Source organism: Haliotis rufescens, unplaced genomic scaffold (assembly GCF_023055435.1).
Source record: "Haliotis rufescens isolate VD_foot unplaced genomic scaffold, xgHalRufe1.0.p SCAF_37, whole genome shotgun sequence".
Classification (NCBI taxonomy): Eukaryota; Metazoa; Mollusca; class Gastropoda; order Lepetellida; family Haliotidae; genus Haliotis; species Haliotis rufescens.
Window position 1 is genome coordinate 3303288 of NW_025964079.1, and position 24929 is coordinate 3328216.

Below are 24929 nucleotides of genomic sequence, written 5' to 3' on the forward strand. Positions count from 1 at the left end.
TGTCATGGCAAGAAATCTTCTAAAGATCCCCAACCATGTTGCTTGGACTGCACTCAAGTATGCACTCCAAATTTTAAATGTAGTTTTTTCTCACCTCTTTCTCCGCCAAGTTTCTCCATTTATAGACAGGTCACAGGTCATCGCTTAACGCTGAACCAACTACCTACCCGTTAGCGCAACCTATGTACGTGCAGCCTATGGTGCCATACCTGGAAAATACTTGGATGCAGAACATCATGCAATCCATGTGGCAGCAGTCAACCTCCAGCGTCAGCAACGATGCTTAAGTCTTGGACAACCCAAGCTAGCCTGCTAGCGCCCACTCCCAGTCAGCGTTAGAAATTGGCTCTAGTCCTGTAGTCCTTGCCAAACTGAACTGAAGGACGCTTTCGTACTCAACATTCTACACTATGGCTACCATATGAACATAGTGGAAGATCCACCGTTGACCACAGCTCCTCCACCTTGGATTTTTTCCAAGGAAGCCACATCTTCTACTAAAGTCCAACATTGACATGTTTTTGAAGAAAAAAGAGCTGTAGAGATTGTACATCCCCAGCGTTAACACTAGGCTTTTACTCTCCCATTTTTCTGGTGGCCAAAAAGGACTCGGACAAGATGCGGATGATTCATAAATCACTCCCTGTTCAACGAGCGCTACCTGGAGCATCCACCTACTATGCTCCTTCAGGCTTGATCAGAAGGCCAAATTTCATCCCCCTGCGTGGGATTGGAATTTGTTACTTCAAGCTTTGCGCAGGCCCCACTTTGAGTCCCTCAACGCATCCTCATTTTATGACATCACCAAGAAAACTATTTCTCTTGGCTTTAGCCACTGCAGCATGGGTAAGCGAGTTACATGCACTTGACATCACCCGTGTCTGTTTTGAGCATGGTATGCTGGGAGCGGTATACCTCGGGTTGTGCTGGGATTTCATAGCGAAAAAACTATCAGGCCAACCCAACTGGTCCTTCACCATTCCACCAATCTCTACGATTGTCGGGGTCGAAGATGAGGGTGAGTTCCTCTTGTGCCCTGAGTTTTCATCCGGTCAAAGTGAGTTGCAACACCATATCTGTATGGTTACGCAGTCATCTTGCAGGCTTCAAGTTCGCCAACCTTGATCCACCTGGAAAGAACAATCCTCACGAGATCAGAGCGGTAGCCTGAACCATGGCTCTACATAGCAACTGTTCTATTACAGCAATCACAGAAGGACGTTTTTGGAGAACCAACATGGTTTTCGCCAGCCATTATCTACGCGATGTGACACTCGAAGACGTTGAAGGCGTTCATAGTTTTTGCACTCTAGTAGTAGCCTGGCAGGTAACCAACCCCCGACGCAGATTATGAACTCTTCCTGTCTGGAGCCAGTCTTACCTGTCCCGACTGTGACATGCCCGATGGGGGGACTTTCCAAGCTTTTCACCTTTGGCTTGGTAACACAGTACGTAAAGAGTTTAGCTTACGCTAATCTTCCATCTAACTATTGGTTTACTTGGACTTATCCTCAATTCTCATGTTCTTTCTGTAAATAAGATTGAACCAGCCCTACGGTCAGGTGCTATGTTTGCGCCATTCGGTTTCCTTGACAAGTTGTTGTTTGAAGGGTTTATAATTATTGAGGTTTTTGACATCTGAAGGTATAACCACCACCATACCGTCTGATACAGATGCATTAAGGAGTAATGCAGGATAAGTAAAAGATATTTGTAAAATCTAGTTATTTTTTTACATTTGTATACTTATCCTGCATTACAACGCCTTAGGACCCACCCGTTGCAGACTTGCCTCCCCACTATTGCTTCAGAAAAATTCTTTTGTTAGTTTGGGTGACAAGCAGGAATGTGAATTGGTTGTGACGTCATGATCTGTCACATGACAGCGGGATTGGTCCTGCACAAAGTAGATGTGAGATGGAAACAACTCTTTTTTCTCACCCAGGACCATCGCGAAGCGCTGTCTTCTTTGTCGTAAGGTGAGCAGTAGTTGCATTAAGGAGTAATGCAGGATAAGTATACAAATGTAAAAAATATTTAGATTTCACTAATTTTTAATGTAAGTTGAACTTTGCTCATAGATACTGGACTGTATATCAGTTATGTAACTTTACCTTTTATTTGGTACAGTTCCTCATTTGTTACCATGGTTTCAGTACCAATAACAAATCTCTAAATGTATGAACAACTTGATTATTTGATTAAGTGTCAATGTCCTATCAGCGTGCCCTGCAGCATCTTATATGTTGAGAGTTATATAGGAAATGTAAAACAATTTACGGTGTGTATAAAATTTCAAATCAGATCAGTTTGCTTAAGACTATATCACTCAAGTTAAAATATGGGGCAATTCATCATTCATAACCCATAAATGTGACTTGCGTGTTACCATTTATCATTCCAGATTATCTGTTGATATGGCTACTATAACTTACCCATTTGTTCTGGATTTTTCAACTTAGATTTTTCTTGGTGCCATTTCAAACTTTAAGTAGCCTCTTATAAATTTTAGGAGCCACAGATGTAGGCTTACATATTAATATTTTAGAAATTAAATGATGATAAAACCCGTGGTTGTGAAGTGTCTTTAGAACAAACTTTGAAAACTTACTGCAGTTAAGATCATGAAGACAAGTAATTGAACAATTACCTTTGTCAATGAACAATCACTGGAATTTGCTTAGCCAATTACCTGAAACAATACTGCTGCTGTCATGTTGTTTTATTCCAATGGTTGTTTAAGCTTTCACTTGTATTTCCGATCCATAATAAATATGCATTCACTTGTATTTCCGATCCATAATAAATATGCATTCACATGTATTTCCGATCCATAATAAATATGCATTTACATGTATTTCCGATCCATAATAAATATGCATTCACATGTATTTCCGATTTATAATAAATATGCATTCACATGTATTTCCGATCCATAATAAATATGCATTCACATGTATTTCCGATCCATAATAAATATGCATTCACATGTATTTCCGATCCATAATAAATATGCATTCACTTGTATTTCCGATCCATTTATTATTATCAGACACATACTTGGCAGACGTAGTTATCTCTGTTATCGTGCATGCGAGTGCTGAATTATTTGTGTCCACTTTGTCTGCCCACATCTGTAACTAATAAATATTGACGAGTGGCAGCATGTGCAGGGCAATAAGGAAGTTAACAAACTTAACAAACCGGGCAAGTACATATTTCAATCGTCTCAGTTCACCAATAAAATATTTTTGAACCTAAAAGATGTTTTCTCGCACATTCTCAGTAATTATAGCAAAAGTACATGTTTTAACTTATCCCTCCACAACAGTATGCACTATTCCTTCTTGCTTTGATTATATATATAACAGTGTAGAACATTGTGAAAACAATAATCAGCGGAACATACCCTCCGATCACCTTGCTCCCATCTGGCTCCTGTACTACTCATCACTTTTTCCTTCATCACCCGTGGTGAATGGAAGTGTTTGTTTTTTCGATGACCTTCTACGCCCTCTTCAAGATTGGGTGGACTGCCATGGGAAGAAATCGGCTCATGATTGCCGGGTCCCCTGCTCCTTGGACCAGCGATGCTCTGATTGTGCTCACCTATCCTCCGACCTTTTCAACATTTGTCTAGCTAAATAATGCAAAAGGTCTCACCAACAACTACAGTGCCCGACTTCACACTCCCTCATAAGCCTGTGACTCGCATCTCTCCCACCTCAGTTCCTCCTACAGGCACGTCCTTGGGTAGGTCCATCCTCAGGGGTTACCCCTTCTGGTTCGTCGCCTCTTACACCCACGATGTGTGCGGAGCGCCTTCCACCTCAGTCTTCTCCCCTTATATCTGTTTGCTCTTGAACTTTTCCAGCGGGTACTACGATGATCTTCCCCCCTTATATCTGTTTTCTGTTTGCTCTTGAACTTTTCAAACTTTTCAAACACAGGTGTGTCCTCAGGCATATCTTCAAGCATTTCGCCAGGCGCTGCCTACCCTTCCGTCTCCTCTCCAGGTGCCACCTCCTTATTCCACACCTCATGTGGTGCAGGCATCTGATCATAGGGTCTCTTTGACCGACTTCTTTCCAACTCATCCCTTATTTGTGGATGCATCGAACGAAGGATAGGGGGCCCCATCTTGGGGAACTCAGTTTGAGACTGTGGCCACCCCATTTCTCCATTGGCACATCAACTGTTTGGAGTTCTATTGGCCATTCAGACGTAGCGAACAATCTTGCGGGGAACTCGCCCCCTGATAGCAACGGACAAAGTCTTGGTCGCTATGTACATCAACCGGCTGGGATCCACTCACTCACAGAGTCCTTTGAACTCACGTTCACATTTTGTTATCCCCCGCCGCGCGAAAGCGCGAAGCGGGGGATATAGTATTCACGACCGTCCGTACGTCCGTCCGTCCGTCCGTCCGTCCGTCCGTCCGTCCGTACGTCCCACCTGTTTGTTGCCGCGATATCTCAAGAACTAAACACTGGATTGTCTTCATATTTGGAACTATGGTGTATATACAGACTCCGCAGACACCAGTCGGTTTTGGTGACCTTGATCCCATTTTCAAGGTCACAGCAGGCATATCTGCTTTTGGAGTTGGAAAACAGTGTTGCCGCGATATCTCAAGAACTAAACACTGGATTGTCTTCATATTTGGAACTATGGTGTATATACAGACTCCGCAGACACCAGTCGGTTTTGGTGACCTTGATCCCATTTTCAAGGTCACAGCAGACAAATCTGCTTTTAGAGTTGGAAAACGGTGTTGCCGCGATATCTCAAGAACTAAACACTGGATTGTCTTCATATTTGGAACTATGGTGTATATACAGACTCCGCAGACACCAGTCGGTTTTGGTGACCTTGATCCCATTTTCAAGGTCACAGCAGACAAATCTGCTTTTAGAGTTGGAAAACGGTGTTGCCGCGATATCTCAAGAACTAAACACTGGATTGTCTTCATATTTGGAACTATGGTGTATATACAGACACCGCAGACACCAGTCGGTTTTGGTGACCTTGACCCCATTTTCAAGGTCACAGCAGACAAATCTGCTTTTAGAGTTGGAAAACGGTGTTGCCGCGATATCTCAAGAACTAAACCTCTCGATTGTCTTCATATTTGGAACTATGGTGTATATACAGACACCGCAGACACCAGTCGGTTTTGGTGACCTTGACCCCATTTTCAAGGTCACAGCAGGCAAATCTGCTTTTGGAGTTAGAAAACGGTGTTGCCGCGATATCTCAAGAACTAATCGCTGGATTGTCTTCATATTTGGAACTATAGTGTATATACAGACACCGCATACACCTGTCAGATTTGGTGACCTTGACCCCATTTTCAAGGTCACAGCAGGCAAATCTGTTTTTGGAGTTGGAAAACGGTGTTGCCACAATATCTCAAGAACTAATCGCTGGATTGTCTTCATATTTGGTACTATGGTGTATATGGCGGGGGATATTTCGTCACTCTGTGACAAATGCTTGTTGTCTCAAAGACGACATCCACGTTGGTGGTTCCCACGTCTGTTCTGACTCACCGGAGAGCCAGCCGTGAAAATCAGTGTTTCTCAGCCTGCTCAGAAATGCACACACTACTCAACCACACCAATGCCCAGAGTCGTGGGATCCAAGCATGTGGTCCATTTGCAAAACACATTGACGGCCCTCAAAGAATACCCTGTCGTTTTGGTTACGTTCCATCTTTCTTCAGGCTTACGCCAATGCTGGTCTGGATCCACCTAGAGCTTCCAATCCCCATGAAATTTGGCCGTTGGCGTCCACGATGGTACTGCACACAAACAGCTCCGTCACAGACATCGCCCTAGATTGCGCTATGAGCGCCCACTCAGTCATCCCCTACCTGTTCTCAGGTAACACAGTCAGGAAGTTTCCACTACCTTTCGGAAATGAGTTGAGATAAACAATACTATTTGTAAGGTTAAGTATAAATGATATTTTTACTCTAAAAAGTACATATTAGATAACCAAGCAGCCAGACAAAATAGGGAAAATTGAGAACTTTTTAAAACTTTAAAAGGGTAAGTGAAATTATTGCTGAACATGTACAAAAATAATATCTATCTGCCTGCAGGACATGTTGGGCTAGGGGGCCACGGGTGGCCCAGTCGTCTAAGGCGCCGCGATTTGCTGTGCAGAGTTGCGTCCCTTGATTGTGGGTTCGAATCCCGGTTCGCCCTGATTATGTTTCTAGGTTTGTCAGCACCATACCCGTGCTCGTGGGTTTCACCGAAGTGGTAAACGTCTGTGACCTGCATCACTTGGGGCTTTCCTCCCACATTAAGCTGACACGCCGTGATATAACTGGAATACTGTTAAAAGCGGCGTTAAACCCAACTCACTCACTCACTCACTCACATGTTGGGCTAAAGAAATTTTTGGTCCCCCTACAATATGGAAAGCCTGTTCTTGGTGACCCTGGCCTTGAAATCGTTGGAATACTGCTAAACATGCTAAGAACCACAAAATAACATACTCGCTTGCCCCTTGGAAATTATGATGAAATTATAAAAGGTCAAGCTGGAAGTTAATGTATGCCAGATATGGACATTGGCACTTACATTTCCAGTATAAATATTCTATATATCTATATACATGTATTGCATTGTATCATATTCAAAAGCAAGTCCACATTAAAAGCTAACCTGTTTCTTACCATGCTTACTCCTCTCAAATGTTATTTTGAAAGTCCAGGTGAACTCATGTTCCACAAACCTGTGATGTAACTCTTATTATTTTGCATGTTTTTGTTATATCTAAACTATTCACCTCTTGTTTTCTTGCAACAGGAGACCGAGGTAATGTGACATATTTGCAATGCCTTGTTTCCATTTGCTATAGTCTTGTCTATCACTGTCTGTCTGTCATTCTGGTCATGTGAAGTTTCAGCTGGTTGTGTTTTGGGGTCTGCACATATTTATTATTGTCAAGTTTAGTACTAACTTTTTATGTATAAACTCTCTTGAATACACATACACACATTATCATGATTATATTTTGCAGTGTTCGAATTGGTTTTTAGCAACCCCTCCTGGGATACAAACTTTTAACTTTAAGTCTATGAAGGCGCTGATATAACAGCTCACAGCTCACAGCTCACACAGGCTGAGTGGTGAAAGAACCACTTTAATATTATTTGTTTCAATGAATTTCGACCGTGAAGATCCTGGTTAGAATAGGATTTCAGCAACCAATGCTTGACGTAAAATGCGACTATGCTTGTCGTAAGAGGCGACTGACGGGGTCGGGTGGTCAGGTTCACTGATTTGGTTGATGCATGTCATCGTATCCCAATTGTGTGGCTCAATGCTCATGATGTCAGTCACTGGATTGTCTGGTCCAGGCTCGATTATTTACAGACTGTCGTTACATAGCTGGAATATTGCTGAGTGCGGTGTTATACAACTCATTGCACTCATTGCAAGGAAACTACTTTTCAATATTCACACTCTTTATGGTGTTGCCATGTATTTCTTCAGAGACATCACTGCATTAATTGTTGGTTTATGTCCTTCGAGAAATTTCAAGACAAACATACTATTTACATTTTGACTGTTTACTAACCATCACCAATAGCTGCACTTTTGCACTTGCATTGATAGTGGAGAGGTAGTTCGTAACATGGGAGTAATGTTCGCTGCCTCAGGCATGTCATATTCCCGAGGCAGGAGAGTTAACTGACTTTAAAAGTCCTGTTTCCACCCTTGCCGAACTATGCAGGAATTCCAGAGCTCAATCGTAGCACCACCAGTGGCTATTACGAGTTATGCCCCTTCTATATCTCTCCTATGGACCAATCAGATTCCACCTCACATATCACTTGCATTTGCTTCAAACAAACTGCCGCGCCCTGTCAAGACGATCTGATCGATAATCAAGATCTATATATTGTGATAAAACAAGTCTTACATCGCGAAGTGCATCAAATTACGTGAGCACCTTGATTAAAAACATGAAAAGATTTAGAAAATATCTGTTGACAACGAGTTAGTGGTGCACATGCTTTGCAAATCCTGCAATCAACCGAAATCTGCATGACAGTTTACGAACCGGATTTCGCTTTTCGGAGCGCAATTTTGATTGGACTATGCATAGACTCGTTAGTCGAGCTAAAATGTAACTCCATAATGCCAGCCTAGTTCGGCAAGGGTGGAAACTGGACTTTTATAGTCCGTTAACTCACTTGCCTAGGGAAGATGCATACATGTTAGAAGGTGTGTACTCGCTGGATCTTGCTGTGTATTGTAAGCAATATACCTCTTGATAATAGGTATTGAAATTGTTCTGTCTCTAGGATTGGGAGCCTCTGTTTGCATATGTAGTTTGTTATCATTGGGCCTGACATTTTTTGTTTTTGTTTACATATTTTGATAGTGAAAAATTGGATCATTTTTTTTAAAAAAAGTTTTTAGAAAAATGATTATACAGAATTTGTTAATCATCTTAAAAGTTGATTTGGATTGTAGGAGATAGTTGAATTTTATCATGGTCTCAGAGCTACAGAAAAGCTGCGTTTTTTCGTAAAATACCCCCAAAACTATTCAAAACCCAATTACTTTCAATTCACTTGCGTTCAGAGACGCATGCATTAAATGAAAACTCAGTTGTTTGGAAACAGCCCTAGTAAACACCCAATGAAGCTTTTCAGCATGCGTACAGCTGAGCTAATTTCAAAAACACAATTACGAGCTAATTTACTTTCCGAGTCAAGCCTATATTTAGAACCGTTTTATACATCTAAAACATTATTTCATTTTTTTAAAATCTCAAAATACTTCCTCATTTTGTGAAAAACCCAATAGAGTGATAAATAGATGAAAGAAAAAATATTGGTTGCCCAATGAAAAATCTAATAACCCAATTAAAATAGAAACCTTTGAGTAAAAAGCTCAATTGCTCAAAAAGTTATCTGGAGCTCTGGGACTTGTTTATATTATGAATCTAATATCTGACAGCGGCAATTCATTGTCATTATTTTTGGTCAAAGTGATCTTAACTGTAGGTGGTAAAAATAAATCCTTGTCATTCTGCTTTTATTTCTTCTGAATATGTAAACCAAGCAAAAAACATCTAAGGCCATGATATCTGTATATGAACTTCCAGTTGTAGATAGCTATTTGTATTTGTCTGTTTCATGTTTTGACTTTACAGTGGTGACATTATAGTAGGCAGTGGATGTTTACACATATCTGTTCTGAATGATACTATGAATGCATGATGGGAGGTCCGGGTATGACCTTTAGCAAGCTTATCGTAAAAGTGGTAATATTTGGTGATTTGCTTGCGCTTACATTGGGACTGCATTATTATATCTCACAGATGACGACACATTCTGCATCAGGTTTAACAAGTTTAAAGTTTGCCATTTGAACTTAGATGGAATTAAACTATGTAAATAAGCATAGGTGATACCTGTATCTTTTCAGACCCAAATCCTTAAGATCAGAAAAACATCATTTTAAAAAGATTATCATAGGTGGTAAATATTTTAGCATGGTAAATGAGATCCTGCTTAGAATAGGCTATATATTTCTATAATGTCAAAAGATGTAAAGTTTAACATGTTTAAAGTGTGGTTAACATAAGAATACACGATCGGTATCCTTATCAGTGATATTGGGATATGTGATTGCTGAGAAGTATTGTATAAGACAATGCTCATTGTGTTTACGCCGTGATATAACTGGAATAATGTTAAAAGTGGCGATAAACCCAACTCACTCACTCACTCACTCATTGTGTTTATGTAGTAGTTTGTAAGGTACTTTGTTAGGAGATGTTTTGCTATGTCTTGACCACATTGGAGGTCTGCGAGATGTTCATGTTGTCATTGTGTTTCCAGGCAGGTAAAAAGAGAAACAAAATCAAAAAGAAACTGCTCAACACTTTACTGAGTTACACTGTGCTACGTCTCAAAGAGAAGGTAAGCGGAAATTCTTTATCAAGCCTCACATCAGCTCGATGTTGTCTGTCATTGTCACCATGCAGTTGAAAATTTCTGCTGATAACTAGAGAATGGAACAATGACAGGATGCAAAATTTCGTGAACATATCTCTGGCCAGTCACGTGTCAAATCAAATCAGTTCCCCCGTCATGTATGATACCATCCCACAGTCCAGATATAAAATGTTAATGTAATAACAGGATTGAAATGCGTACTTCATTATTGATTGGTTGACATGGTATTCTGGTGTTAGGTATCATGGCGCACACCAATCTACACAGTTGTTATTGTTGGAAATAGGTGTGCACTGTACTCGATACCCCATTAACTCACAATGAAAAGACAACATTGTACCTAGATATGTTGTCTAAACTTTAATCAAAAGATTTTGCATGCACTGGCTTTCTAGAAAACCTACTGCAGACTTTGTAAATACATCAAATTGTTGGAAAATCCTCAATTGTGACTTAAGCGTCTTTGACCAAATCAGCTGTGGAATGTTCTCTTACACTGGGATCAGTTACAGTCATGTGAATTTTGGCATGTTTAGTGCAACAATCTTTAGGCTTCATTTTGATCCAATTTGTGACATCAGCTGCATCTAAGTGTGTATATAGAGAATCTCACCCAAGTGTCTCTTGATATCAAGTATATCAACACGAGTTGATAAAAGTGGAAAAATTCCGAGGCTTGTCTTGTCAAAAGGACACAAGGGTGAGATTTTATTTATCATCCAACATCATTCTTCCAGCTTTTTCAATTTGTTGACAGTAATTAGCAGTGTCTTCAGTGTAAAAAAGTACTGCTAACAACTTCAGTAGCAGAGCCATTAGTGATGTCATTTGATTGTGACGTCATGGTAACCAGTGGCGTCACAATGGTCTGAAAAGCAGTGTGATGTAATTTCATTGCAGCCGATATATACAGTGTAGATATCGCTTGATTGCATCCAAACGATATCTCCTGTGGGAGCCAGTTTTGGATGATAAATATACACTGCTATATGTGACTACAAGGTGGACACAATTTTATGGATAACAACTTCTTTATTTCTTTGAAAAGCTACATTTCGGTATAGATCCTTAGCAAGACAACGGTATAAGGATCTATACCGAAACGCCGCTTTTTACAGTATTTAAGAAGTTGTTATCCATAAAATTTTGTCTACCTTGTCACCCGTCAAGTAATGCCTATCAAACAATTTATATGTGACTATCAATAATGTCCTTGGGCATGTGTGGCTTTTGTCCACTGTTCACTGTACACATGACTGTTTCAGACCAGAGAACTACATCGAATCGGCCACACCGAGGAGTTTAATCGTTTCCTCTACATGCCCATGGATCTGAACACCATGGAAACAAAGGTTCAGGCCAAGAAATACAAGTGCCTTGAGGAGTTCCTAGCAGATGCCCAAAATGTGCTTCATAATGTCTTTCTGTTATATGGAGGTGAGTTAAAACATGTCTGTTTACGGGATAAAAGTCACAGATCAAGCCATCATTGTGTTGCAGATAGCATGAAAGGCCTTGTAGCCTAGGATGCCACCGTTGGCAGTGAACCCAGATTCAACCCAAATATGACCCTTGGTCAATCACAACATCTCGGGCTGATGGATAGCCTTGTTGTTCAGGTGTTCACTCATCATGCCAAAGGCCTGGGTTTGAATGTCCACATGGATACAATGTGGTGAAGACCACATCTATCTTCCTCTGCCATGATATTGCTTGAATATCACTAAGAGCAGTGTAAGCCCATAGTCACTCAATCTGAGCTTCCAAAAAGTGGTCAGGCTCGCTGACTTGGTTGATGCATGTCATCGATCCCAATTGCGTGGATCGATGCTCATGATATTAATCACTGGAATGTCTGGTCCAGACTCGAATATTTACAGACCGCCGTCATATAGCTGGAATATTGCTGAGTGCGGCATTAAACAACCAACCAACTAACCAACCAATCCAAAAAGGGTTATTGCGGGCTTCTTGCCACATTATGCTGGCACAATATTAATGAAATGATGTTCAAATCTGTGTTAAAGCACAACCACAGCGATAGAAACTGACAGTTTTAGTCAACTACTCCTTATAATGATAACATGTAGCAAAATCACTTAAGGGTAAATTTCTACTAGTTTGGCAAGGACTATAGGACTAGTTCCATTTTCTAATGCTGCAACCTGCTCCCTCACTAATGGAGATTCTGAGGTGGGAAATGTCCAGAATCACATCCCTGTAAGAGATGATTCAAAAGGGCACAGAGACTACAATGGATCGATGACATTATTGTATTATGGTTACCATGGTTACCAATATTCCGAGTCTTCAGCAACCCATACTTGCCATAAAAGAAGACTATGCTTGTCTAAAAGGCAACTCACGGGATCGGGTGGTCAGGCTCGCTGACTAGGTTGATACATGTCATCGATCCAGATTGCGTGGGTCGATGCTCATGCTGTCAATCACTGGATTGTCTGGTCCAGATTCGATTATTTACAGACCGCTGTCATATAGCTGGAATATTGCTGAGTGCGGCGTTAAACAACCAACCAATGTTACAACAGCAAAATACTTTTTCAGCTTTTATCATGTTTATGCAAGATCATACATTTATATTCTAAAATGTTCATCCCCATTGTCCACTTAAAGGTCAATGACTCACTTAACCAGGACAATAGCCCTTGGACACGATGCAAGATGGCTTCAAGAATTGCCTGGTCATTTTGAAGAACTATTTTGAAAGATAGCATCCTTTTTCTTCTTTCTTCAATTTAGCCAAACATGTCAGAGATATTTTAAGCTATGTGTAAATGCTTTTTGCATCAGATTGGCATAGGCAGTGTATGAATGTTCCTGTTTGTTACAGATGAGAAAGGTGGAATGGCTGAGCTGGCCAGAATAATGATAAGAGATTGTAAATATGATGTAAGTAGCCCATCACCATTTTCAGGTCATATGACTCTTCTACCATGTCTAGACTGCCTCTGTGGTCTAGTGGTAGAGCGTCCCCGCAGAGAGCGGAAGGTCCGGGGTTTGATGCCCGGGACCGGCATACCAAAAGACGTTAAAAGATGGTACTTGTTGTTACCCTGTCTGGCGCTCGGCATTAAGGGGTTAAAACAAGGACTGGTCGGCTCGGAGTCAGTATACTGTGTCTGAGTGGGGTATTCATGTTAAACTGCATCATGGTATCTCAGTGTGCTTGCACTATAAATCGGCATAAGTCTGGACTAGTACAAGCAGACACACACGTGCATGCATGTCGCTATATAAGTGCAATAATCTTGGACACGTTAAACCCCATTTCACCTCTACCATGTCTATGTTATCAGGGGCACAGGTGGCCCTGTCATCTGGAGCATCACAGTTGTTGTGCAGTGTTGTGTCCCTTAGGTATCCCATGACCGTGTTGCTGTGCCAGATTTGCTCTGATTAGGTTTCCTGCATTGTCAGTTCAAAAATCCGTACGTGTGGGTTTCACAAAAGTGGTAAACGTCCAAGGCCTGCATCACTTTGGGCTTTCCTCCCTCATGAATGTGAAATACTGTTCAACATTTTCAAAGCGGTGTTGTTCATGGTTATACTGCACTGATTCTATGCTATCAGTGACTAAACATTTGCATAGGTTGTCTTGTTCAAGACTTTACAAACCCTGTGACTAGTTTGACTTAGGATAAAGACTCTTTAATCCATTTAATCAAGATTCATCTTATCATGCTTATGAAATAAAGTTCGGCATAAATATAGCAAGTCTCCTTTCAAAATCGTGACTTCCTCTGAGTGAGCCCTTGAATCACAAGACTGTTGTCATGGTTATGAATGATTTTTACCTGGAAAAGAGGGGGGAGTGAAGTTGTGCTATAAGACCTCCTGATTGTGTTTGCCATATCACACAAAAGTCGTGATGAGTACTGGTGATATTGCACGCAATTTTCATTCTCAGTTCCATGAGAAGTATACAACCCAAGATGCCTGTAAAATGTTTTACCATCTTGTCCTACTGGGTACTCATTCACTGCTAGGTGAACAGAGGCATAGTTCAACAAAGTCACTTGCCACATATAATATGTTCTTCAGTATTGGGCAGGACCAAGGCTTTAGAAACTCTCTGGAATCAAGGGGCAGTGGGGTAGCCTTGTGGTTAAAGCATTTGCTTGTCAAGCCGAAAAACCCGGGTTCGATTCCCACATGGGTACAATGTGTGAAGCCCATTTCTGGTCTCCCCTGCTGTTATATCGCTGAAATATTGCTGAAAGAGACGTAAAACCATACTCACTCACTCACTCAGGAATCAAGCTGCCAAACATGGTACCCTTCCACCATCTCCTTTTTGACCTGTGCTCTGTACATGGGGCCATGTGCGATCATGCTTTGTGGGGCGGTCGGGTAGCCTAGTGGTTAAAGCGTTCGCTCGTCATGCAGAAGACCCGGGTTCGATTCCCGACATGGGTACAATGTGTGAAGCCCATTTCTGGTGTACCCCGCCGTGATAATGCTGGAACAGTGCTAAAAGCGGCGTAAAACCATACTCACTCAAGCTATGTTGTATATATCCCTCTCTTATTCATCATTTTCTTTTAGAAAATTTCTTTAGTATTTTACGCTGATAAACTAGACAAAAAAGGTTGTTGCTATAATTATGTTTTGCTTATTTTTCAGTTGGATGAAATTCAGCAATGTCCTAATTGTTATTATTTATCAAATGCCAAACCTCCAAACTGGTTTTGTCAGCCATGTGTAAGTATTGGTCGCATATAGATTTCTGTAAACTGTGCCTGTCTAACCTTCCAAGACTGACCGGTGCGGTCGGGTAGCCTTGTGGTTAAAGGGTTTGCTTGTCACGCCAAAAAAAATGGGTTCGATTTCCTACTTGGGTACAATGTGTGAAGCCCATTTCTGGTGTCCCCCGCCGTGATATTGCTGGAATATTGCTAAAAACGGCGTAAAACCATACTCACTAACTCAAGCTCTTCAAGTTATCTCTTAGGTATCCCAGAAATGTTGGGGGGTTCAATTCCCAGAATTACCTTGATCACGTTTCTAGGTTTGTCAGCACCATTCCCTTGCTCATAGGATTCACCTTAGTGGTAAACATCTAAGGGGTGGTCGGGTAGCCTAGTGGTTAAGGCGTTCGCTTGTCACGCCGAAGACCCGGGTTCGATTCCAAACATGGGTACAATGTGTGAAGCCCATTTCAGGTGTTCCTCGCCGTGATATTGCTGGAATATTGCTAAAAGCGGCGTAACACCATACTCACTCACTCTAAGGCCTGCAAACTTCAGGCTTTCCCGCCACATGATGCTGATATGCCATGATAGAACTAAAATATTCAAAGTGGCTTTAAACTCACTTCTAAGAATGGGGAGAAGGTGAAAATATGTAGGTCACTGTTTGTACCAGGACCCGACATATATAATATAATACAAGTGCTAAATGCTATACCCTCTCTTCATACAATTTTACAGACTATTTCCAAGATTCATATCTCAATATGCTACATAAGTATACTAAAGCCTGTTGTCGACTCATGTAGTTTTCTAGATAATGCAGATTTTTTTTGTGGAAGTTTATTTACAGAAATGTATTATTTGCTAGATAGAACTGAGGGGGCACGGGTGGCCCAGTCGTCTAAGGCGCCGCAATTCGCTGTGCAGAGTTGCGTCCCTTAGGCACGCCAGAAACCTATGATTGTGGGTTCGAATCCCGGTTCACCCCGATTATGTTTCTAGGTTTGTCAGCACCATACCCGTGCTTGTGGGTTTCACGGAAGTGGTAAACGTCTTAGACTTGCATCACTTTGGGCTTTCCTCCCACATTAAGCTGACACGCCGTGATGTAACTGGAATACTGTTAAAAGCGGCGTTAAACCCAACTCACTCACTAGATAGAACTGACAATAGAATATGTTCCCTGGTTGAATGCATGAATAGTTTTTCAAATGAATGTTTCAGAATCCTGCCCATGAACTTGTGTATGCTAAGCAGAAAGGTTTCAGCTTCTGGCCAGCAAAAGTAATAAAGGTTGTAGCTGGAAAATATGATGTTCGATTCTTTGGAGGATACCACCAAAGGTATGGTAGAGCTACTCACCATAGGGAGTCCAGGTTAGAAAAGGTCCCCAGCAACCATGCTTCTTATCCCCCGGGATATAATGCGGTGGGGTTGGGATATGGTCATCCCCTGGTCCATCCATATGTCCGCCTGCATAACTTGAAAACCGTGAAAGATTTTTCATCCAAACTTGGTACTTTTTTTAACCTGGATGCCGTTGTACAAAGCGATCTTAGCGCTAAGGTGATCGTAACTCCCATACCTTAACATAGACTTACAACTGTCGTAGTGCTAAGGTTGTTTTGTACAATGACACCCAGGGCCTGAAGTGGTGCCTTTTGCTATTGTTGGCGCCGGGAGGATTTGTCATCTCTTGCACAAAGCGACAAAATGGATCAGGTGACTTGGTTGAATGTGTGTCATCGTAACAAGACGGCATAGGACATTGCTCATGACATCAATCATTGGTTAGCCTGGTCCAGACGTGATTATTTGCAGGACTCTGTCATAAAGCTGGAATAATGTTGATCTTTAATCCAAAACAAGAACAATGTCCAATAGAAAAATTGATAGTATACCTGGTTGAAGTGACGTAATGATGACTATCAAATAGGTTGGAATATATTCTGATTAATTGTTTGTTGTTTGGCGCTTAGCAATAGTACAGCTATATGACGACGGTCTGTAGATTATCAAGTCTGGACCTGAGAATCCAGTGGCTGACATCATGAGCATGGATCTACACAATTGGGATACGATGACCTGTATGAACTAAGTCAGCGAGCCTGACCGTCCAACCCTGATAGTCACTTCTTACAACCGGCATGGGCTGGTGACGACCATTTCTAACCTGGATCTTCATGTATATATTCTGAAGCTGAAATAGAGAACATATTAACCCAGAGAATCTAAAGATATCAACAAAATACTTTGTCAATCAGGATTTATTTCTTTGTATATGTGGGGCACAGGTGGCCCAGTCGTCTAAGGCGTCGCGATTCGCTGTGCAGAGTTGCGTCCCTTGGGCACGCCAGAAACCTATGATTGTGGGTTCGAATCCCAGTTTGCCCCGATTATGTTTCTAGGTTTGTCAGCACCATACCCGTGCTCGTGGGTTTCACCGAAGTGGTAAACGTCTGAGAACTGCATCACTTCGGGCTTTCCTCCCACATTAAGCTGACACGCCGTGATATAACTGTAATACTGTTAAAAGCGGCGTAAACTCACTCACCCAACTCACCCAACTCACCCAACTCACCCAACTCACCCACCCAACTCACTCACTCACTGGCGTTCGCTCGTCACGCCGAAGACCCGGGTTCGATTCCCGACATGGGTACATTGTGTGAAGCCCATTTGTGGTGTCCCCCGCCGTGATATTGCTGGAATATTGCTAAAAGCGGCGTAAAACCATACTCACTCACTCACTCACTCACTGAATGTAATTGGAAGTTTTTGGTTACCAAATCCTTGAATTATGTAAATACAATCTTTATATCTTAGTCATTATAATAGATCCAAAACTAACACAATTGTTTTATGTCAAAAGAACATGTTAGAAGTTGACATGCTACATAACTTAAAGCCTTTATTACCTTTTAGCCAACTTGTACCCTATGTTAAGCCCCCATTATACTACGACCACAAATACCCCGAATCACCCCGAATAGTAAATTTTCATGTTCATAGATAAATCTCAATCATTTCTTGGAGTTCTTAAGTGAATCTTATTTGATTCCCAAACATTAGTACAGTTCGCGGGAGTTCATAGAATTTGTTTGTCAAAAACTTTCGTGGAAGGGTCCCCGAATTGCAATTTCGTGGCTGTATCGTAATCCATTCGTAATTAATTCTTATGTTCCAAAACAGCTTCAAAATCCATTCTTTTGCATTCTTGGCTATTCTTAGCGATTCGTGGCTCCTAAAATGTCTTGTCCTCAACCCAAAAACATCCTGAAACAGCCACAAATGTCCCGAGTCAACTACGAATCATGTAAGAATTAAGTAAGATTAACATTTGGCATATTTTCGTAACTTAGTCGTAGGTGATTCTTACAATCGTACATGATCCGTACATGAATCTTGTAATTCGTACATGTTTCTTAACCCATTCCTGGCATTCTTCATATTTTTCAACCCGATTAGCCACGAAAGTTTGCATTATTGGCCAAATCATCATGATTTTCGAAAGTTTACGATTCGGGGTGATTCGGGATATTCGTGGTCGTAGTGAAAGGGGGGCATAAGTGCTTGCAAATGTATAAAGTGACAGATAGTATTTGTGTTGAACTTGGTTCGGATGTGATGCTTTTCAGAGCTGTGATCCCTGAAGGAAAGATCAAGCCTATCTCAACCAATGTCAGAAGTCTCACAGTGAAGCGGACTGCAGGTATGGTGCTCTACAACTGAAATAACTCCAACTGGACGGTTTATTTATGATATCAACTCCATGGGAATTCTAAAGCTGAATATTTCCCAGAATTAAAATAAAAGACTAAAAAAATTTGCATCTATAGGTCAGTGAATAATGACACCCTTGGATATGTCATGGTAGCTGAGTACTCGTGTTTATGAATCAAATTTGATTGTTAAACCACCATTCAACAAAAGCATTATGTGATCAATTATTATTGAAGTGTTTTAATATCACTATTCTGTTCAACATTGATCTTGGTGGGTGGCAATAAATCGCCCAACTATAGTAAGACTGGGGGGTCAATACTGTAGCTTCCCTTAATGAGATTCTTTATGTTGGGTCCCAAGATCTGACACAAACATCATATCTGATTCTTTTTGAAGACATATTTTCAGATGGTTTGCTTGTATCATAGCTTACACTGCCAGCTATCTTCTTTGTCATACCTCCATGTCTGAATGATCAGATCTGATTGGTCCACGTGATCTTGATAAATTATTATGTATCCTGCGATGGAAGGAAATAAATTTTTCTGTAGGTGAATAAATCCCTTATACCTGCCACGAGCAAGTCAAGCTACACATGGATTTCTGAGAGGCAGAATAAATGCCTTATGCCCCGTTTCAAAGCAAAAAGCAGCACGAATTTCATATCAATGAAATCACATGGCATAGAACAAGTTAACCTCAGCTTAATCGAACAGCTGTTTTCTATCAATTCTGATTTTGTTTTAATTCTTTTACAGTGTCATATTAAAACATAACAGTAAAATAAATTCGTTGTAGGAGGATCACTCGGGGTACATGGGGTTATGTATGTCCCTCATTAGGTTTTATACCACTTGTCTCTGGCTTTACACAGGAAGCATTATACCACAACTCGTAATGTAAACTCCATTCACTCACAATGATGACGCATCCGTGGTCTAGTGGTAGAGCGTCCGCCCAGAGAGTGGAAGGTCCGGGTTTCGATCCCCGTCCGCGTCATACCAAAAGTCGTTAAAAGATGGTACTTGTTGTTACCCTGTTTGGCGCTCGGCATTAAGGAGCTAAAACTGGTCCGCTCGGAGTCAGTATTCTGTGTCTGAGTGGGGTATTCATGTTAAACTGCGGCATGGTATCTCAGTGAGCTAGCACTATAAATTGGCATCAGTCGGGACTAGTACAAGCAGCCACAAACACACACGTGCATGCACGTCACCATATAAGTGCAATAATCTTGGACACAACGTAAAACCCAATTTCACATCACCTCACTCACAATGACACCTGATTATCTTGACTTCTCTTGTAGGGTTTGTAAAAGCATGTTCAGAGCTTGAACTCCACCAGAAGCTGTTACGGGAGAAAGTCACCGAGTCCAGCATGGACAGCGACAGTGATGACGTGGACTGGGAGGATGACACGGACACACGACAAGTGACGTCAACAAGTCTCCTGCCATCAAAAGTACATGCCGCTAAAGTTGTTTTGAAACGTATTTCAGACCAGCATGTGAAGGTTTGCATTGTTGTTCTTGTTTGTTGTTTGTTAGTAATGTACAGTCTGGCATGTGGTAGTGTTTACTTCTGGTATTGGTACAGCAGTATCACTTTGTTATGCTACCAGAATCCCGTTCCACAAAGCGACCTTAGCACTACGACTATCATAAGCTTATGTTAAAGTATGGGAGCTACGATCATCTAAGCGCTAAGATCGTTTTGTGTAACAGGGCCCTGGAAGCCGTTCCACAAAGCGATCTTAGTGCAAAGTTGGTCGTAACTGCCATACTTTATCATAGACTTACGATCAACGTAGCACTAAGATCACTTTGTGGAACGGCTTCCAGGGCCCTGTTACACAAAACGATCTTAGCGCTTAGATGATCGTAGCTCCCATACTTTAACATAAGCTTATGATAGTCGTAGTGCTAAGATCGCTTTGTGGAACGGGGCCCTGGAAGCCGTTCCACAAAGCGATCTTAATGCAAAGTTGGTCGTAATTTTATCATAGACTTACGATCAACGTAGCACTAAGATCGCTTTGTGGAACGGGGCCCTGGTCAGGTTTTTAATTTCAGTTTGGATCCCATCGCACATAGAAGTATGATAAGCTACTGTTTGATTTCAGTCAAAGAAGTCCAAAAAGAGATCTGTAAGTTTTCTGCTGAATAACGTCTTCTGTTTTCCATCCATAGGCTTCAATTTCGCTTCATCTCAAGCTGTGTATACAACTTACTAAGTAGTGCTGGATTGTTTAAATTAAGATCAAATAATCTGTTAACCCTTTGGGTAGGGCATTCAAGATGATTATCAATATGCCAAGACTTTTGATCAGTAAAATACCATTAACTTTATGTTCATCACATTGATCTAGTACATGTAGTATTATTTGAAAATCAATTGATTATTAACAGTGATTAATATGACTGTTCAGAATGATAACCAGCACTATTTATGACAGCATATTCTTCTTTGCAGTTTAATTTCTATATAATTACCTACAAGAATGTTCTGCGACACATGTCTTGTAAGGTATATAATTAATCATCTGTCTCCAGTATCCAGTGAGATACAGGACCTAACCTTTCAGCACATGGATAAACTAACACTCTCATTTCAATTTTGTTTTCATGTGAGGGACCAGTCGTTTCACATTCTGAGGAGGGATAGGATCTTTTGAAAAAAATTCTTTGTTTCAGAAAATACTTGGAAAAAAATAATTTTGACTCACGAATGTTTGTTTATTAGACATGTTGGATGTCCTGAAAAAAATGTGTTTACCTTACCTGATACTACACAGTGCTGTGCAGGGTCAGGTAAGTATAAAAACATTGCATTTATCCCCAAATGCTCATGTTGTGAACAAAAAGAAATGAGTTTGTTCAGTTCCTCCTTTCTGTGGTGCGGTAGGCTAGTCTAGTGGTTAAGGTGTTCACTTGTCAAGCCGAAGGCCTGGGTTTGATAGCAACATGGGTACAATTACTGGTGTCCCCCACTGTGATATTTCTGAAATTTTCCCAAAGTGGCATAAACACCAACTCACTCACTCAGTCCTTTCAGAGGAGGGGGCATGGGTGGCCCAGTTGTCTAAGGCGCAGCCATAAGCTGTGCAGAGTTGCATCCCTTGGGCACACCAGAAACCTATGATTGTGGGTTCGAATCCCGGTTTACCCCGATTATGTTTCTTGGTTTGTCAGCACCATACCCGTGCTTGTGGGTTTCACCGAAGTGGTAAACGTCTGAGACCTGCATCACTTCGGGCTTTCCTCCCACATTAAGCTGACACACCGTGATAAAACTGGAATACTGTTAAAAGTGGCGTTAAACCCAACTCACTCACTCACCTTTCACAGGAAATAAACATGTCAGGTTCCACCCAGACCGTGAAGTGGTTGGTCCCTAAGACAGAGTTGATGCTTGTATCATCTGAGCTAGGAATGTACCGTATGATGTACAAACTGACTTCCTGTAGAGCACAATAACAATATTAACTTCCTAGTGTTGTACTCTAGTCACACTCAGTAGCCCTTGTGCACATAGTCACTGCATCCTATTAACACATACAGTGGAACCCTGTTTATCTGAACACTTATTATTAGGTTTGCATGTTACGCCTACTTCATGTTTTGATAGATGTGGCGAATCACAATATATAGCATGAGCAAAATCAGCCCCGACTAACAAGACTGTAAACTATGTTTATTTTGCATGACTGATTTATTCGACTTGTTCTAATTGTGTAATGCAATGCGATTTATGCATTTTGTTTCATAATAGGTAGTGAGGTTAATCTAGCTGAGTAGTTGTTATCAGACTGGATTATTGCAGAACTCTGTAAATACCATATTCGTCGTAATAATCGCCCCGCTCTAATAAGCGCCCACGGTGATATTTCCTAATATATTGGCTAGTGAACAATCCTAATTAGCACCCTTCCGATAGATCAATGTACACAAGACTTATTTATTCGTGTATAATACGCAATCGTGGGTAAAATGCACCCTTAATTACGGGCAATTAAATTCTGGAAAAATATATCTGTCGTGTATAATACGCACAGACTTTTCTTTGGTATCATTTCAGGTTGTCAGCATAAACAACGAAATTTACGATCTTTCAACTCTTTCACCAAAATTATATTCTAATAAGAGCATCCTGTTTCTAATTTTGAGAGCACTCTGGGCGCTTATTACGTTGATTACGGTATTACTTTTTGGAAATTGTTACAAAATTATCATATGATTCAGTATATGGGTAGACCAATTGTGTATTATAACATGATGTGTAGTTTGGTTATACCTCTACAGATTGGTAACGAGACTTAAAGCTGTAAGATACTCAGGCTAGTTTATTGCAAAATTTTGTAAATATTACTTTTTATAGAATGAATACAGAACCAAAACATAAATTGGTACATGGGTAGGCATGTATCGTATCATCGTGTGTTTTGCAATGTATCTATGAATCTGTAAGTCATGACGCCTAACATTTATGTCTTGGTAGCTGATCAACTTTGATCTTTTAATTAACTTCACTTTCAGTAGTCGCTGTAGATGCCCTAAATGTCACATACTAAGCGTTTACCTAAAACTAGCTTCCCTTAACGAGATGAATTCTTTTTTGCATCCCAAGATCTGACATAGACAAGCATTGTATTATTCTGTGCCAATAACTTTTGAGACTACTAGCTTGAGCATCATTTTCAGTAGAATTAAGTGTTAGTATGAGGACTGTTATTAGCTGAGTTACTGAACCAAACAGAATTTGACTTGACTTGGGCTTTGGACTTGTGGCTAAAGTTTCATATCAGTTTGTTGGCTTTTTGTGTGAACCAGTTTTATGTAGGCTTAGTCACATTGGTCAGTAGATATGACAGCAGGATGTGGAAACCTGGTTTCCGAATGAAGGGCCAAAGCTTTCCGATAGTCAGAAGTCCAGATAAGTGAGGTCTCATTGTGCTCTTTAATTCTTGGACTGATAACTTCACGTAATGCCATCTAATTTCTCGTCGACCGCCTCCGTGGTCTAGTGGTAGAGCGTCCGCCCGGAAAGCGGAAGGTCCGGGGTTTAATCCCCAGCCGCGTCATACAAAAAGACGTTAAAATATTGTACTTGTTATTACCCTGTCTGGCGCTCGGCATTAACGGGCTAAAACAAGGACTGGTCGGCTCGGAGTCAGTATACTGTGTCTGAGTGGGGTATTCATGTTAAACTGCGGCATGATATCTCAGTGAGCTAGCACTATAAATCGGCATCAGTCCGGACTAGTACAAGCAGCCACACACACACATACACGTGCATGCACGTCGCTATATAAGTGCAATAATCTTGGACGCGACGTTAAACCCAATTTCACCTCACCTAATTTCTCGTCACTTATATGATCTAGTAGTCCTAGGACTCTGTGTGAACTACATCCATCTTGTGCCTAGTGCTTCGTGCTTGTTATAAATGGTCATTAAGATGGGACTAGGGTGGCAAAAACTGATTTATAGATTTGAAATTACTGGAGTAGATGACTCTAAGCAAACTTCTCATCTTCAAATCACAAAAGGATCAGTAAGTTAATTAAACAACTATAGTTCTTCAGATAAACAATGACCCGTGAGGATACCGGGTAAGATCAAAGGTCCCCCAGCAACCCGTGCTTGTCGTAAGCTGCAACTACATGAATCAGATTGTCAGGCGTGGTGACTTGTTGGTGCATGTCATCGTCTGCCAAATGTGTGGACTGATGTTCTTGATGTCAATAACTGGATGGTCTGGTCCAGAGTCAGTTATTTACAGGCCACAGTCATATAGCTGGAATATTGCTGAGTGGAGTTAAACAACAAACAAATACAAATAAGTCAGATAAACAATACACTTTGGTAAAGATAAGTATCCACTAGATTTATTGACTAGATAATACATATAAGAAGATACCTTCCTACTGACATGTAGGAAAAGTGAGGATTTGGGGGTTTCTGTTAATTTTAAACAAAAGCATATTTTTGTTAAATAGTACGGAAGCAATTCAAAAGTGTGATGTTATGTCTATATTTTACCTCCTTGAGTTTGGACCTTGAGTGGTAAACAGATCTGTAAGTTTCCATCCTAGATATCTGTTCTGTAGATTTGCAGTGTATACCTGTTAAGTAAAATCTCTGGTCATGCTTATCTTCATATTTTCACCCTAAACATAAACAGCTTAAAGAACTACCGTATTCGACGTAATAAGCGCCCAGGTCGCTCTCAAAATTAGAAATAGGGGGCTCCTATTAGACTATTATATTGGTGGAAAAACAGAGTTGAAAGATAAATTTCGTGGTTTATGCTGACAGACTAAAATGTTTATATGCGACAGATATATTTTTCCAGAATTTAATTGCCCATAATTAAGAATGCATATAACACACGAGTGCGTATTATACGCGAATAAATAAGTCTTGTGTACACTGATCACGGAAGGGGTGCTAAATGGGATTGTTCACAAGCCAATATATTAGCAAATATCGCAGTGGGCGC

At 40.9% G+C, this 24929-nt stretch overlaps 1 protein-coding gene across 5 annotated transcripts in view; it reads left to right on the top strand.

The window, feature by feature from the left end:
- LOC124144312 (zinc finger MYND domain-containing protein 11-like) overlaps positions 1-24929 on the top strand; it is a 42498-nt gene that overhangs the window by 4594 nt on the left and 12975 nt on the right. The window contains exons 4-12 of one of the 5 annotated variants that reach the window (XM_046513654.2): positions 6822-6830; positions 9875-9955; positions 11257-11428; positions 12843-12901; positions 14636-14713; positions 15928-16046; positions 18342-18415; positions 19736-19941; positions 20551-20574. In XM_046513654.2, coding sequence (XP_046369610.1) covers positions 6822-6830; positions 9875-9955; positions 11257-11428; positions 12843-12901; positions 14636-14713; positions 15928-16046; positions 18342-18415; positions 19736-19941; positions 20551-20574 — 822 coding nt within the window. The remainder of the gene's footprint in view (positions 1-6821; positions 6831-9874; positions 9956-11256; positions 11429-12842; positions 12902-14635; positions 14714-15927; positions 16047-18341; positions 18416-19735; positions 19942-20550; positions 20575-24929) is intronic. The other 4 variants (XM_046513657.2, XM_046513656.2, XM_046513658.2 and 1 more) reach the window with 4 other exon arrangements.